Genomic DNA, 14701 nt, shown 5'->3' on the forward strand with positions numbered 1-14701 from the left:
CAGTGTTTGTGTCACATCAAATGAGGCGAACATGAGAGCCCTTAAGTGGTTGACTAACTTGTGCTTTCTGCCACTGTGAACCTTCATTCAGCTGCTGTCCAAATTCAAAGCCCAGACACCAGTGGCTTCTGATAATGTGGCAGTATTTCACGCTCTGGTATGAGAACTCTGACTAAGACGCAAGACAGCAAAAAAGAAAAACAGACATTAATAAATTAATACTTTTATATAGTGCTTGTTAATGAGGAAAATCATTAAGTCAATATAATCCCATTACTGTAGCACAATATAAAATAGTGTCTCAGAGCCCAACACTCATCCTAGTGTTCAGATGCGGAAGCTGCACAGGGCAAAGCTAGAGTTCCGGCAGTTTTACAGCTGTAACAGTAACGTGCATTCCTATCAGTTTACTGTGTAATCCCTTCGAGCACGCATTCTCTAAAATGAGAGGATCTAACAGTTACTGAGGAATATAATGAATGCACGACATTGCCTGACGAAGCACGACACTTCCAACCGGTGTGTTTATTAATGCGTATTAATGTGCATTTCAACATGAACGACCTTTGCACAGCCTCAAGTGTTGACATATTAACAGCACATTTTCAGTCAGAGAGCTTACTGATGAGTCTAGGAGGATGTTCTGGAAAATGATGATGTTTTGTGATAAAGTATGCATACTTGCAGGCAGGTGGGTGGATATAGCTGTGTGTCTCTGTCCGTGTGAGTGTGTGTCTGTTTGTTTGGGTGTGTGTGTGTGAAAGTGAGAGAGGCACTGCAGATGCTGAAGCTTTATTGCTTATCAAAAGCAGCTGTTCCATCCACAACTATATTTGTCACATGCTCAGAAAGTGTTGCCCCAGAAAGTAGCGGTGCCCCACCCCCACCTGAGATTTCCCTGGAGGTATCTCCACCCCCAGGTGGGTATAACCCTGATGCCTCCCTCTTCACTTGCCCCAGAATGTTTCACACTTTTTGCTGGTCACACTCACATCACGTGTTCGTTTGGTGTGTGCCATCACAATTTCATTTTTTTTAATTCACCGTGCGAGGCCTGAAACTGCACTGTTCTTGTGGAGGTATGATCACTCAGCACACAATGTTCACACAAGAAATTAGTTTAGCTGCAGCAAACCACCCCACTCACTGTGCACACATCCACATGCCTGCACTGCTCTAGATGCACGTGCCTTGATTCATGGAGCTGTTACTAAGTCATGCTGTGGCTGTTTTTGTACTCAGCTGTATATGTTATCAAACAGGAGGTCGATGAGGGATTACAGATCCCGGGCTTTACTGACTCTGTTGGCTCCAGTCAACTGTCCCGATTTACTGAGTTAGTAAATCCCTGCCTCCTTGATCACTTTACAGTATAGATATGCAATGACCAGATAGCTTCTTCACTGACATTTCTGATAAAACGCCAGAATACCACTAGATTCCTTTAATGGAGATTAATTTGTGGACTTTAAAGCACTGCTCTATTCCTGCTGGTTTTCTTTCAGTCTGTCAGGTCACTTCTTTAGCTCCAGATGAAATATTTCAGTGATGCATTGAATTACTTGCCACATTCATTCTGCTAAAAGGACAATCCTATTGATTCTGGTGATCCTGGGATTTCTGTTAAAGCACTACTATGAGGCTGACACTTGTCCTTTGTAATAATATGACCCAAACACTAGTAGATGGATGGATATTAGATGCAAGTATTTCAGTGATACTCAAGAAAAATGCAACTGCTTTGTTGATCTTTGCTGTCATTTGGTTGTCTTCTCATCTTCAAATACTATAAAAATGAAGCACCACCTAATGCAGTTTGGGATTTTACCCAGACTACACAATAAAACTAAATTAACAGAGCTAACAATACCAGGCCATAGAGCATCCTGTATTAATTGAGGGAAAAGTGGCATAAAACAAAATCTACTCACCAGGAAAAACTAAACACTGAACAAGTAAGTGAGGGATGATTGAGAAGGGCCTGCTAACCCTAAAGCATACCCTGCTTTGTCATCTTTTTCTTCTAAATTGAGCCACAGTTTACAAAATAAACATCTTGCTATGCTAACCCATATTTATAAGTGAAAGTGTTTGCTGAGGTCTTATATTAAGAATATTATCATATTGTCACAGACTTAGATACAGTATTGTTATAGTGTAGTTTTCTTTATTAAGGACCAGCGAATACACAATCCCAGTAGGTGTATAAGATACATATCATACATATTACTTAAGCTTTAGACTCATCTTCCTGCCTCAAATATCGTCAATTTCAGTCTATCTGGTCATTAGCTATTTATACTCATCTCATTTGAGCAAGCATTGTCTTGTGAGGCTTCGTGTGTTTGTGCTCAATGCTTGCTGCTCCAGCCTGGCGCTTTGTCTGCTGTACAGAGGCAGTAGCAGAGGGGAAAGAACCAGTAGAGACTGATGGGAAGAAACCAGAATCCACAGAGCCTGTGCCAGTACAGGCTGTGGTGGCTCAGGAGCCGTGTCCTGCCGTGAATGGCTCAATCCAACCACAGCCTGGTGGGGTTGGGGTAAAAGAGCAAGCAGAGTCTGCTAACTCTACTTTAAAGGAAGAGGGCACTTGCTCTCCCCCACCACCTGGTAAGTATGCTTCTTTAATATGAAACAATCCCATGTCTCTCAGTGAAAGTGCATGTTTTACCCCTCTTGCTGATCAAAGCAAACACACTGAGCATTGAAATAGTCTTTTCAGTTGCACATTACAACTGCACTGCAGCATGGCAAAAGCAACCTTTAAGACAAGTTTCTTTTTCTTTTTACATAACTTCAAAAATATTTTTACTATCAACAAAAAGATAATAGATTACTTTGCTAAGTCAACATTGAACTTCACTGATTGGCATCATGCACTGACTTCTCACTTGTTTCCTAAACAGTGCAACCCTAACTTTGATTGCATGCAGACTTCAAAGAAAAAACAACAACAAAATTTATGAGTTTTCAGATCCAAAGAGTTATATAAAAAGATAAAGTACTGATTAGGTTGAGAAATGGCAAAATGAAAGTGATGCAGTTTATTTGCAAGGTGAATCATCAAACTTAGTTCTTTATAATCCAGAAACAACAAGGCAAAAACATGCGAACATCAAAGTACTGACAAACAGGCCGCTTTCCTTGGATTATTTTTCTTTATGTAGAGGAAAGATGGAGCTACTTGGCTTAGCCATGAGCTTTTTTTTACCACTATGTGCTGCTTTGAGGCTGAATTTTATCTGATATACCTGTTTGTGTGTGTGTGTGTGTACACACACTTTGACGCTAGTCTGCTTGTGCTTTTGTTACGCCAGACTAAGAATCATACGGCAATACACACACAGCTATGACCTCACACTGTTTCACTCTACAGTACAGCAGTTAGGGGGTTTTGTTGTGCACAAATCAATCCATCAAACAACTTTTTCATTCATGTCCAAGAATTGCATGACACAGTTGTCTCTCATGTGGTCATTGGCCTTCTTGGCCTCGTGCTTTTATGTCAAAGTTGACCTGCCAGTGATTGACCTTGAGTCTTTTGATAAGTGGGTCTATTTGTCAATGACAACCTTTATTCCAGATGATGCTAAACCTGCAGCCACTACCCCATCCCCAACACCTCAACCAGGTTGGTACCAATAACAGACCTTTTCAAGTTCCTTATGGTTGCCATAAAGCAATCGAATTAATCATAGTAAGTGCTCCCAAAATATTTCAAGCACTTTAGCAAGATGGTTGAAGGAATAGCAGTGTTAGGTAGTTTAATTATTGCTCCTGTACAGGAAGGAAATTAAGAACTACAAAGTGAAATAATAAAATCTTCCTACAGTGGTGGTCAGGAGTTTACATACACTCATCATGGGCATGGATATCTTGGTCATTTTGGGATTTTAATGTTTTAATGACTTTAAAAAAAACAATAATTAGTTACAAAAGGTTGAATTTAATTTTGATTTAATCGTATCCACACAGGGTAAAACAAAAAAAACAAGCTAAAATATATACATATGTCCCTTTCTGGCTTAATTCAATTTGAATATTTGACTACTTTTCTTGGCAGAATTGCTAGTTGATTGTTTTTAAGCATAGTTCACAAACCTTTAATAGGGTTGAGGTCAAGGCTTTGGGAAGGCCATTCCAGAAGCTTATAGCTAGATAACTTTATCCATTTCAAAACCAGTTTTTATGTGTGTTTGGGATTATTGCCCCATTTCAGTAGCCAATTGTGATCAAGTGAAGTGAAGTTGAAGAATTTGGAAGTAGTCTTTCTTCATTATTCCACAGACTTTTTGCAATATACGAGTTCGACTGGCAATCTGCAATTGTTTATGATCCCAATTTGAGTTGTGGCTCTGCAATTGACCCCATGTGTACTAGAAAAATTCACAAATAAATTCAAACTTGTGCACCCTGTTCTTCTCTTTTTAATTCAACATAGATGTATTCTGTATAATCATCCCACCCCTGGAAAGGTTTTTCAAAAAAATCATTAAATATCCTAAATTACTAGGATGTTCTTGCCTATAATGGTTGTTTGACCAAAACTGTAATTCTCTGGTGTCTAATGTGCTTTACGGCTTTATAAGTACACACATTTTTAAGTCTGGTTTAGGCATTGACAAAAGTACCCTTTACAATCTAAATGATGTAAATATTTAATACTGATGTGTCACATCTGTAAACTTCAGATGTATGTCTATGCTTGTTGACATACATGTAGAAAATGTGTGATTTCTACTTGCAAACTTGCACTGCATAATTTCTACCTGCACTTCAACCTTTATTTCTCTAAGATAACTAAAGATGGATGTGGTAATGATATTTTATATGCATGTATCATGCAAAATATACACCAAATAAATCACTGTATAAATCACTGCACATGCAATACAAATGTGCATGCCACTTATGTCTTCAAGTGTTAATTCAGCTGTCATAATTATATCACATATACAGATGTGTATAGGCTACTGGGGTTTTTTTGTTTTTATTTTTTTTTCTTCATTTTTCTTTATTATGTTTTCAGTTAGTTATGATCCTGATATCAGTTTTATTTATGTGAACATACGATTCGGGTTAAAAGGAGCTGTGCAAACACTCAACCTGCGATTTCTGCAATACTAAAAAAGCATATTTTGTATTTCTATGTCAAATGAATGAGATACATTTCCCCAGGCAGTGTGTCATCTCTGTTAACAACATATTAGTTATAAAAGGTGCAATCAAAAAGTTCTACGCCTAATGAGCAAAATTTTAAAATTGCTACTTTTCCCTTTTTTTTCCCTCGACGCCTCTTCCAGTGCTCCTGCTTCACTTTATTGCGAAAAGTATCTGCTCTTTTTCCTTCACAAGCATATGAACTTGAGTGAGATCCAATTTTTAATCCATAGGGTTTAATATATATTATATATACATTTGGTTTAGGAGTGCATTTATGGAAATTTCTGAAGTGCATTTGTGCGCTTGCACCACTGCATCTGACGCTTTACATTGTGATGAACGGCTTTCATGCAGCTGCTCGCCATGGAAACCCCTCTCATTAAGCTCTCTAGGCACTCTTCATGACCTAATCTGAAGGCCACATTAAGTTAGGAGATCTGTAGCAACTGGCTCTGCAGAAAGTTGGCGACCTACCACTAACAGTTGACTGTGATATATTTAGTAGTGAGGAAATTTCCCAACTGGACTTGTTGCACAGGTGGCATCCTATCATGGTACCATGCTGGAATTCACTGAGCTCCTGAGAGCTTACATGTTTGCAGAAGTAGTCTGCATGCCTATAGGTGCTTGATTTTATAGACCCGTGGCCATAAAACTGATTGGAACACCTGAATTCAATGACTTGGATAGGTGAGGAAATGCTTTTGGCAATATAGTGTATGTTTGGAGTTTGTTTTTGCTGGAAGAAGGACACTAATGCAAATTACATCATGTTATGTAATTTGAAACATTACATCTACGTATTCTTTTTGAAGCTTTTGTTTTCTGTGTCAGTATTAGTGTTGGTCAGTTAGTTTGGAACATTTTGGTTAACTTCTAAATAAAAGAGAAAAACAGCTTCCCTAAACCTTTGAATGTCCAACCCACACTGTTGTAGCCACAATAATCATCAAACTACCGGCAGTAGTTATATTTATAGTGATTAATTTCGATTATAACTCTGTTTTTTTTTTCCACAGAGGATGCCAGTTCAACCAAGAAACTCTCAGTTGAGCTGCCTAGTAAGATCCCACCATTTTAGATCTTTGACCAAGAAGCTTATTTTAAATGATTCAGTGGCTGAGTGTGGAAAACATGTTGGAGACATGTTTATCTCTAGGTATTTTGTGTGTTTGGAAGTTAGCCTTTTAGCAGAAGAAAGTCAAAATATTCAAAACTCCCTTGCTAACGAAAATTTCAAACAGCGTTCACAATATAGTTTGAAACAAAAAACCAAAAAGAAGCACTCTGACCTTTAAACTCTGACCTTTCAGAATTCCTCACTGCTTGCATACCTTTAACTGCTTGTCATCGTTTTCTGAGTGTGTGCTTGCTTCAGTGGACTTTACAGTACTATTTCTTACAATATGCTGTAAATTTCTCTCTGTCTTTGTTTAGATGATAGCGTCCCTGTGCCAGCCATGGGGAGAAAGGACTCAGGTAATAAAGTGGTAGCCCTTACACTTCTAGAGAAACTTTGTTCGGTTTTATTTGTTTCAAGAATATTGCGCGAAACGTGAAAAAGATTGTTTTATTGAAGTCTCCCCAACTCTTTGTGTCTTCACATAATCATAAAGGACATAAAGTGGGCTTCAGAGAAATAAATCTTTTTCATTTTCATTTAGAAGGTTTAAAATTATCACAGAAAAGCTAACAAGATTTTGTCCATGGTGAAGTTTCGTAAAGTATTAACACAGTGCCCAACAGAGGTGAATCACAATCATATGGCAACAGCATTATCTTCATTCATACCTCCAGGATCCAAAGAAGACTGCAGTATCCAGACAATTAAGAATTTATAAACCCAGTTTTTCTTTAATAATAATAATAATAATAATAAAAAGTTAGGTGCTGCTTGTTCTATTTGCATATCTTTCATGCTTTCCATGTTGCAAGCTGAGATCCTGCTGCTGTGTGAGGCGTGAGTGCTGGAAGTCATGTGTGTCTGTTAGTCTTTCTGTCTGTCTTTGTACCTCTGGACTGGTAAAAGTAAAAATTTCAGATGAGAAGTAAAAGGTGGGTGCTACGACTCCTTACTGTACTATTTGTAGCCTGTGGCAGAGGAGAGCTGTGTTTCACGTAGGTGATCTTTTTCCTCACTGACCAGTGTGGTCTCTGGGAGAGGGTCAGGCACCAGACGAACTGGACAAGCCCGTTGACAACCCACCGCTCTCCACCCTGCTGATTGAGAGACCCCTGAGTGGTGCTGTCACTGTTGGTGAGTAATAGAATGAAGAAGAAAGAAGATCTGAGGAGGGACTTCAAAGGGAAACCTGCAAAAAAGGAAAACTGTATCCATCTGACAGATTGCAGTAGGCATAGGATTTAGAAGAGCCAAGATATCTTTCTTTATTTCAGCCTTATTTCAGATCACTGCTGGTGATGCTAACTTTGACTTATAAGCATAAGTAGAGACACCACTAAGCTGGAAATGTTCTTATCCCTCAGTTCCTCAGGCCTGAAACTGGTTGCAACTTCCGGTCTCACATGAAAAATTTATATGCTCCAACTGTACAGCGAGTGGTTGCTGGGTGAAACTGGCTGCAAAGAGGATGGTGAACCAAAAATGTCCTTGTGATTGCTTTGGTGACTGCTAGAAAATTGCAGCAGTGAATTGCCATTTTCGTGGAAAACGCACACGCCCAGCAACCAGAGCTCCCGACAGAGTGTTAACAAATATGTTAATTGATTTTTAGTTTATCATTTTACTGTTACACCAATAGCCCCAGTACACATTTTTTAATCAATGTACCGGTACATGTTTAAAAATACTGTATACACCAATTAACAATAGCTTGCCTTCATTTAAGCTTTCCTTTAAAAATGCATCCATTAATGAAATGTACTCACACATAGAGACCACTGCAACACATCAACTTCAACAGTTAGATGAAAGGAGACTTTTTTCTAAAAGAAGCAAAAATATGCTGTGTACTTTTCACTGTGACACTGATATCTAAGTTAAAACAGTCTCTGCATCTGTATTTGTATACAATATATGAATGCATGCTTTTTTTATGTTAGTCTTCACTGGTACCCAATTACACTTTCTCTTTAATCATATCAAATTTTTCTGTCCAAAGGTGGTGACATCACCTTTGTTGCCAAAGTGGAGGCCAAAGATCTTCTGCGCAAACCAACTATCAAGTGGTTTAAAGGGAAATGGATGGATCTGGCCAGCAAGACAGGAAAACATCTACAGCTAAAAGAGACCTTTGACCGACTCACAAAGGTATCCATGTACCCTCACCTTCTTTAGAAGGTATGTAAGCAAATTTTGTGATAACGTTACTCTTATACAAACTTTTATCAGGTCCACACATTTGAGATGCACATCATCAAGGCCAAAGATAACTATGCTGGGAACTACAGGTGCGAGGTCAACTACAAGGACAAGTTTGATAGCTGTTCCTTTGACTTGGAAGTTAAAGGTTTGTCACATTGTTAAAATACTTTAGAACAAAAAAAATCCGCCACAAACATAAAAATTGCATACTATGTGCTGATACTGTTTTACAGAAGCTGAAACGGGCTCACAGAATATTGACATTCGATCCGCTTTCAAGAGAAGGTAATAAAAAGACCTTTATGAATGAGTCAGCAGGACCCTTATGGAATTTGACAGAATTTCTATGTTTTCTTTTCAAAACAAAGCATTGTTCTATTATAGGATCTGTAATATTCTATACATACTAATAAAGACACCTGAAAAAATGAAGATAAGAAAAAGTGCCATTCATTTAGGCACACTGAACACCTCTCCATCAAGTAATGTCTCTGTATGAGATGTAAGCGTGACAAGATGGTTGTAATAATGTCATTTACCTTTCTGCAAGGTAATTACAAATCAACCAGTTCACTCACTGTGTAATTAAAGGCCAACTCTTGCACATTGATTCTTCCTCCAAACAATGTGACTGGAAAGCAACTCAAAGCATCCCTGTTGCATTGCATAATCACAATGTTGTACTTCAACATTGTGGCAATGTTGCCCGGGACAGCTCTGGATGTGTTTTACACAAATCACCTTGTTTCAAGCTTTTATCTGGGAAAAGACACAAAAAGGTCTCTGTGTAAGCACCAATCGTGAGTTAGCTTGGAGCTAATGTATCGATTGAGATCAGAGCTTTTGCTTTGTGATGCTCTTTTACCGTTGTTTTTAGTGCTTCTAGCTTTTTCAGTTCTGATTAAATCTCTATTAATCTCTCCTTGTTAACAACAGCAGTGAAAGACAAGAAGATGCAGGAGAGCTTGACTTTAGTGGTCTTCTAAAACATAGGTGAGAGTCACATCCTAATCCTGAGTGGATTTTGTTCTTTTTAGTATTTTTTAGGCCCCTTTTCTGGATCTACTTTTTTTCTCTTCTTCTTTCACATCGTTTGTAAATTTAATTTGTACACAGTTACTGTATGAGTGGAAAGCACATTTCTTCAGATCATCAAAGAAGCTATAACAGGGGTTTTCAAAGTCCGCGGGCCCCTCTCCTAGACAAATTTAGCTGTCCCCACTTTTCATCTTCATACTAAAACACTACAATATTTTCAATATTGTATAACATGTAATAAAAGATGGACATCGTTACTGTCCGTTTAGCATCATGAACCTTGTGGTCTTGCTTTTTGCACCTAAAAATTATCATATTTGGTCGGAAAGATTAGCTTAGTTAGCTAAGTTTTTAGCCAACAGTAGCAAGTTTATTCACCAAAGTGTGTCTGTAGACTGTATGGAAGCTAATCAACATACAAACAAATTAATTAAGAATTTAACTAAACTGAAGCATAACTTTTTATTTTATTAACACAATTAGTAAGATTTAACCAGTGAGCAAAACATTTCTTTATCAGTAAATTGCAGTAAAATGCTAAAAATGCTAAAATGCAAACATATTTAAATGGATGAGATAGCTACATAGAGTCCTTTAAAAAGGCCACAAAGACCACAAATATTTTAGAATTCTTTCAAAAATTCTTTTAAAATGTAAAATTATGTTATTATTTTTTTAGACAAATAAAAAACTTTTAACTAGGAATTTATATTTTTCTACCCAAATTCGAGCTGGACTTCAGAAATTAATGTTCAAAATTAATTTTATGTTCAGAAATGCATGTAAATTTAACTGTACTTTGGCATCTTAATGACAAATAATATTGTGTTTTAATATATATTTATTTGCTTATTGCCATATATATAAAACTGCAAATTTGGAAAATGATGGATACAAATAATAGTCATATATCAGTATTAAAAATATTTCAAATTAAGAGTTTGCATATATTAGTGGATTGACCATTACAGACCCATAACAAATACATATGGTAAATACCAATACTGTTAATTTAAGGCAGCCATCACATAAACCTTGTGCTGGATGGTGGCCTAATAAGTTTGTTAAGCACCGTAAATCAATAAATGACAGATGTTTCTCCTACATTGGACATTTTAAAATTTACTATCAGACCTTTCTTATATCTCTCTGAAAAAGTAAAGCATGTTATTGGAGTTAACTTTCCAGATTTACAGAACTATTTGCCATTCAAAACAAGAGCTTTTAATCCATTAAAATGTCTTTTTCATTATTATTATTATTATTATTTAGTTATCTTACTTTAGTTATCTATTATCTTGGTCATCAAAAACCAACGTAGATGTTTAGTCGACATTAGAGAATGGTTTACAGAGGTTCTCACAGAGCACTGCATACACAAAAGTTTGGTCACTTGTACCCAAGCATATGTGGAAACTATAACACAGTAATTTAGTCACAGTAACCTGGTGCCAAAGTGCACCTTCTCCAGTGGGAGGTGTGCCTTACAGCTTGAAAACCTCTGTGCAATAGCAAAAGCTACTCCAGTGGTTCAAAATAAACACCATGATGCATTTTTGAAATACATTGCAGCGTGTGAGTACAAGACCTAGTCAGTGACACTGCTCACTGACAAAATTATATATTTATTTTGGGCTTGTCTCTTCTTCTCCCCTATACATTCAGAAATCAGAGGTTAGTAGAACGAAAACCATAGGTATTAAAATGATTAGACCTTACTGCGGGTGAGTACTGTAATCCTGTAGAGTCCCCAGCATGAAACGTAGCTCTAGGTATTGGACGAGCAAGAGTGTTGGCCTCCTGTAGTACGGTAACACTTCATTTGAAGGCAACATTCCTAAATGCCCCACCAGCACTCAGCAATGATGGAAATGGGTCTTGCAGCATTGACACTGAGGTGACTTGTCTTCATCAAGCTGTGAAATCAAGTCACATCTTTATGAGGCAAAGAGTGCCATTTTGGATCATTAATGAAGTGCAAGTGGGCCATGGAGAAATGATGCTGTAAAATAGTGTTATCACTACATTGTCGTTTATTTCAGTCTAGAAATATAAGGCAAGCACCACCGTGTTTATTTCAGCGTCTTCATAATTGCTTGAAAATAAACGAATGAGAAACACATGTAGAGAATATGATAGTATTTTACTCAATTCAGCCCCAAGCTTTCAGACATTTGGGAAAAATGTCAATGAAAGACAAGGCTTATTGAATGTTCACTATTTAAAACTAATAAATACACTCATGTCCAGGACGACATGTTTATTAACCTTAATCCCGTAACTCTAACACTCCTTCTGCCATCGTCTAACATTGTCGGAGCATCTGTGATGTGATTAAACCAACCGACCAGCAAACAAAGGGATGGGCCATGTCAAGAGCTATATGACAATCTTTGTTGCAGGTTTCCCTTAAATGCATGCATCCTTCATATAGACAAATCGCACAAAGCTGTTAAGCATTCAATAAGCTAGCATCTCTCAAAGAAAAAAAAACCCTTCCACCTGATTGATCTATAACTGCTCTTGTGTTTTAACCCTGATAAAAAGAACTCCTCCCCTTACTGTTTAAAGAAGCCTCCTCTTTAATCCTTATTTAATTGTTCATCTTCATCCTTCAAAGCATGCTATAAACTATGAAAGCAAGTTAGAAAGCCTTATTAGTTTTTTATTTGCATTTTATTCAAGACAGTTAAAACCTTTGGGGGCAAGCTGGCTCGCAACAAGGAGCTCTTTTCAAGTCTTAGCTAGCTTAGGTATAAAATAATGTACCTGAATATTAATGTAATTAACTGACAACTACAATATGTAAATATCCGTTTTTTGCACCATGAAACAACCCTCAGTCATTAAAATTAGTGATCTAATGATGATTTAATGACTGCAGAAAATTACTAGAGACGCAGAAACAAATAACACTGTTTCATCCAGGAACAATTCAACCAAATCCCTTTGCAGGAGAAAGTGTCCATCGACAAAAGGCTTTTTGATGATATAATATAAAAGACAATGGAGTTCCGTCCAGCTGAGCTACAATCCTGTTTAGCCTTTTGTCTGCAGATGCAGACAGTAGAAAGAAAAAAGTCTCTGCATTAAATTGCTCACAACTAGGTTTGTGGTTTTCTGTGTCACAATTGCTATAAACAGATGTTGCACAGCTTTTAGTGGTTTGAGAACTATATTCAAAAGAAAGCAGACATCACCATTGCTTCTACCCCCCAAACTGGCCAAATAAAACAATGTATAGATGAAAAAAATGAAGACAAATATATAAGCTGGGTATAACTAAAACAAGAGAAAGAGACGTGCAACAGAGGCCCCCAGCTAGGCTCAAGCCAGGAGTGTTGGAGCTACTGGTCTGTGTCCCAGCTCTTAAGGCAGGCCACCCTGATATTAGGATTATTATTATGATCCAGATGGTTATCTGTAGTTGTAGTTATCTGTGATCTGTATTTGTGTTTCAAGGTTCTGTCTTGATTAATTCTAAAATGGTTAGACACATGAAAAACACACAGACCTTCCACAAGTTAAAGAGCACCACTGTTTTGTATTAACTGCGCTGCTACCCTGTTAACAAGTAACTTCAGAGCCAATGTGAGCACACAACTAGACAGCTCACCATGCCCATCCTTTTGTGTGACATGTCCTGAAGAATGCTCTGCAGAGAAATACTGTAGCATGCTTAAACCAGAAACAGGAGGAAAACCTCACAGTGACTGCTATATTTAATTAAATCTCCTGACTACATCAGTATGAGGTCATTGAGTGATTCCTCAGGACACGTTGCAAACACCAGCCAATAAATCCTGCCCTCACATCGTTCCTTCATATTCGGCACCGCTAGGGAGCACAAACAGCAGGATGACACTCCAGAGGTGGATGTGTGGGAGATCCTGAAGAACGCCCGGCCAGATCAGTATGAAAAGATTGCCTTTATGTACGGCATCACAGACCTGAGGGGTCTGCTGAAGAGGCTGAAAAAGATGCCTAAAGAGGAGAAGAAGCTGGAAGGTAGATAAATCAGTGCTCAGCCGATGCATATTAATATTTATCTCTTTTCAGACATTAAGGTCTTTGTGGTGGTTTTTGTTTTTTTGTTTTTTTTATCCTGCTGTGACTTTAGTTTTGTCTTTTCAAAGCTTTTGCAAAGAAGCTGGACCCTGCATATCAGGTGGATAAAGGTGGAAAGATCCGCTTAGTGGTGGACCTGGCTGACCCGACAGTTGAACTGAAGTGGTACAAGAATGGACAGGAAATCAGGCCCTCGCCCAAGTATGTAACGACCTTTTCCCTTATTGATCAGTTCTTTGTCTTCTTGGGTTCAGCACTGCGCAAATAAAGTGCATTTTATGTATTAAGAAATGCACTTTATTTGTGACAATTCCTTCCTTTACCAGTCCTCTGGTAAATGTTTTCATTCTGTCACCAGCCTAAAGCACAATGGTTCACATGTTTCATTGCACATTACTCCACACAAACACTGGTACAAATACCCCCAAAAGAAACAAATCAACAGTCAACAGTGGCATAGTAAGACATCTTGAAATATAACAATGCAACATATCTGCAGCCAGTTTAGTCCACTGCACTGTGAACCATTGCCAGCTGACCTCCAGCACACTGTAACAGTCTCAACTCTAATGTGGCTTGAATATCAAACAAACATGTTAGCATTTTTAAGAATTCAGAGCTACATTTGGGTGTACATGTAGAGTATGATTTCATATGCTGTCTGTAACTGCCATTAATTGCTGTATATGTCCTCCTCTATACAGGAAAAATGTGGTACCTCCTTCACAGGTCTTTAACAAAGTCTGGCTTTGGAACAGTTTTAATAGATACTGGATCACAAAGTATTACCAAAAATCATCTTTTTCGACAAGATTCTTCATATTAGGGCTGAATAGATTTGTTTTTCCAACTATAATGTTTTTGAAAGGATAGAGGAGTTTTTTCAGATTCCTCCAGTGCACAAAAATATGTTTGTACTGGTTTCATTCTTTTAGGCTATATCATATAACGTATCTCGCAACAGCGCATTAACAGCAGAGTCAGAGCAATGTTTTTGCCACACTAGATATTTTTGTTTGATTTCAAAGCACAGTAAAGAGACAGAAGAAGAGGCTGAATTTTTCTTTTATTTCATGATATCAGCCTAAAAATGGCATGTAACTGGAT

General features: G+C 37.7%; 1 protein-coding gene across 1 annotated transcript in view; it reads left to right on the forward strand.

Annotated features, from left to right (window-relative positions):
• The window catches only part of mybpc1 (myosin binding protein C1), a 35892-nt gene that overhangs the window by 7220 nt on the left and 13971 nt on the right, over positions 1-14701 (forward strand). The window contains exons 3-14 of the mRNA XM_085385966.1: positions 849-920; positions 2395-2610; positions 3584-3631; positions 6183-6224; positions 6601-6642; positions 7310-7420; positions 8286-8434; positions 8516-8633; positions 8722-8773; positions 9425-9481; positions 13368-13534; positions 13663-13795. Coding sequence (XP_085242092.1) covers positions 849-920; positions 2395-2610; positions 3584-3631; positions 6183-6224; positions 6601-6642; positions 7310-7420; positions 8286-8434; positions 8516-8633; positions 8722-8773; positions 9425-9481; positions 13368-13534; positions 13663-13795 — 1207 coding nt within the window. The remainder of the gene's footprint in view (positions 1-848; positions 921-2394; positions 2611-3583; positions 3632-6182; positions 6225-6600; positions 6643-7309; positions 7421-8285; positions 8435-8515; positions 8634-8721; positions 8774-9424; positions 9482-13367; positions 13535-13662; positions 13796-14701) is intronic.

Source organism: Rhamphochromis longiceps, linkage group LG17, assembly GCF_057381845.1.
Source record: "Rhamphochromis longiceps isolate RC_006_pf linkage group LG17, R_longiceps_female_GT1.1, whole genome shotgun sequence".
Classification (NCBI taxonomy): Eukaryota; Metazoa; Chordata; class Actinopteri; order Cichliformes; family Cichlidae; genus Rhamphochromis; species Rhamphochromis longiceps.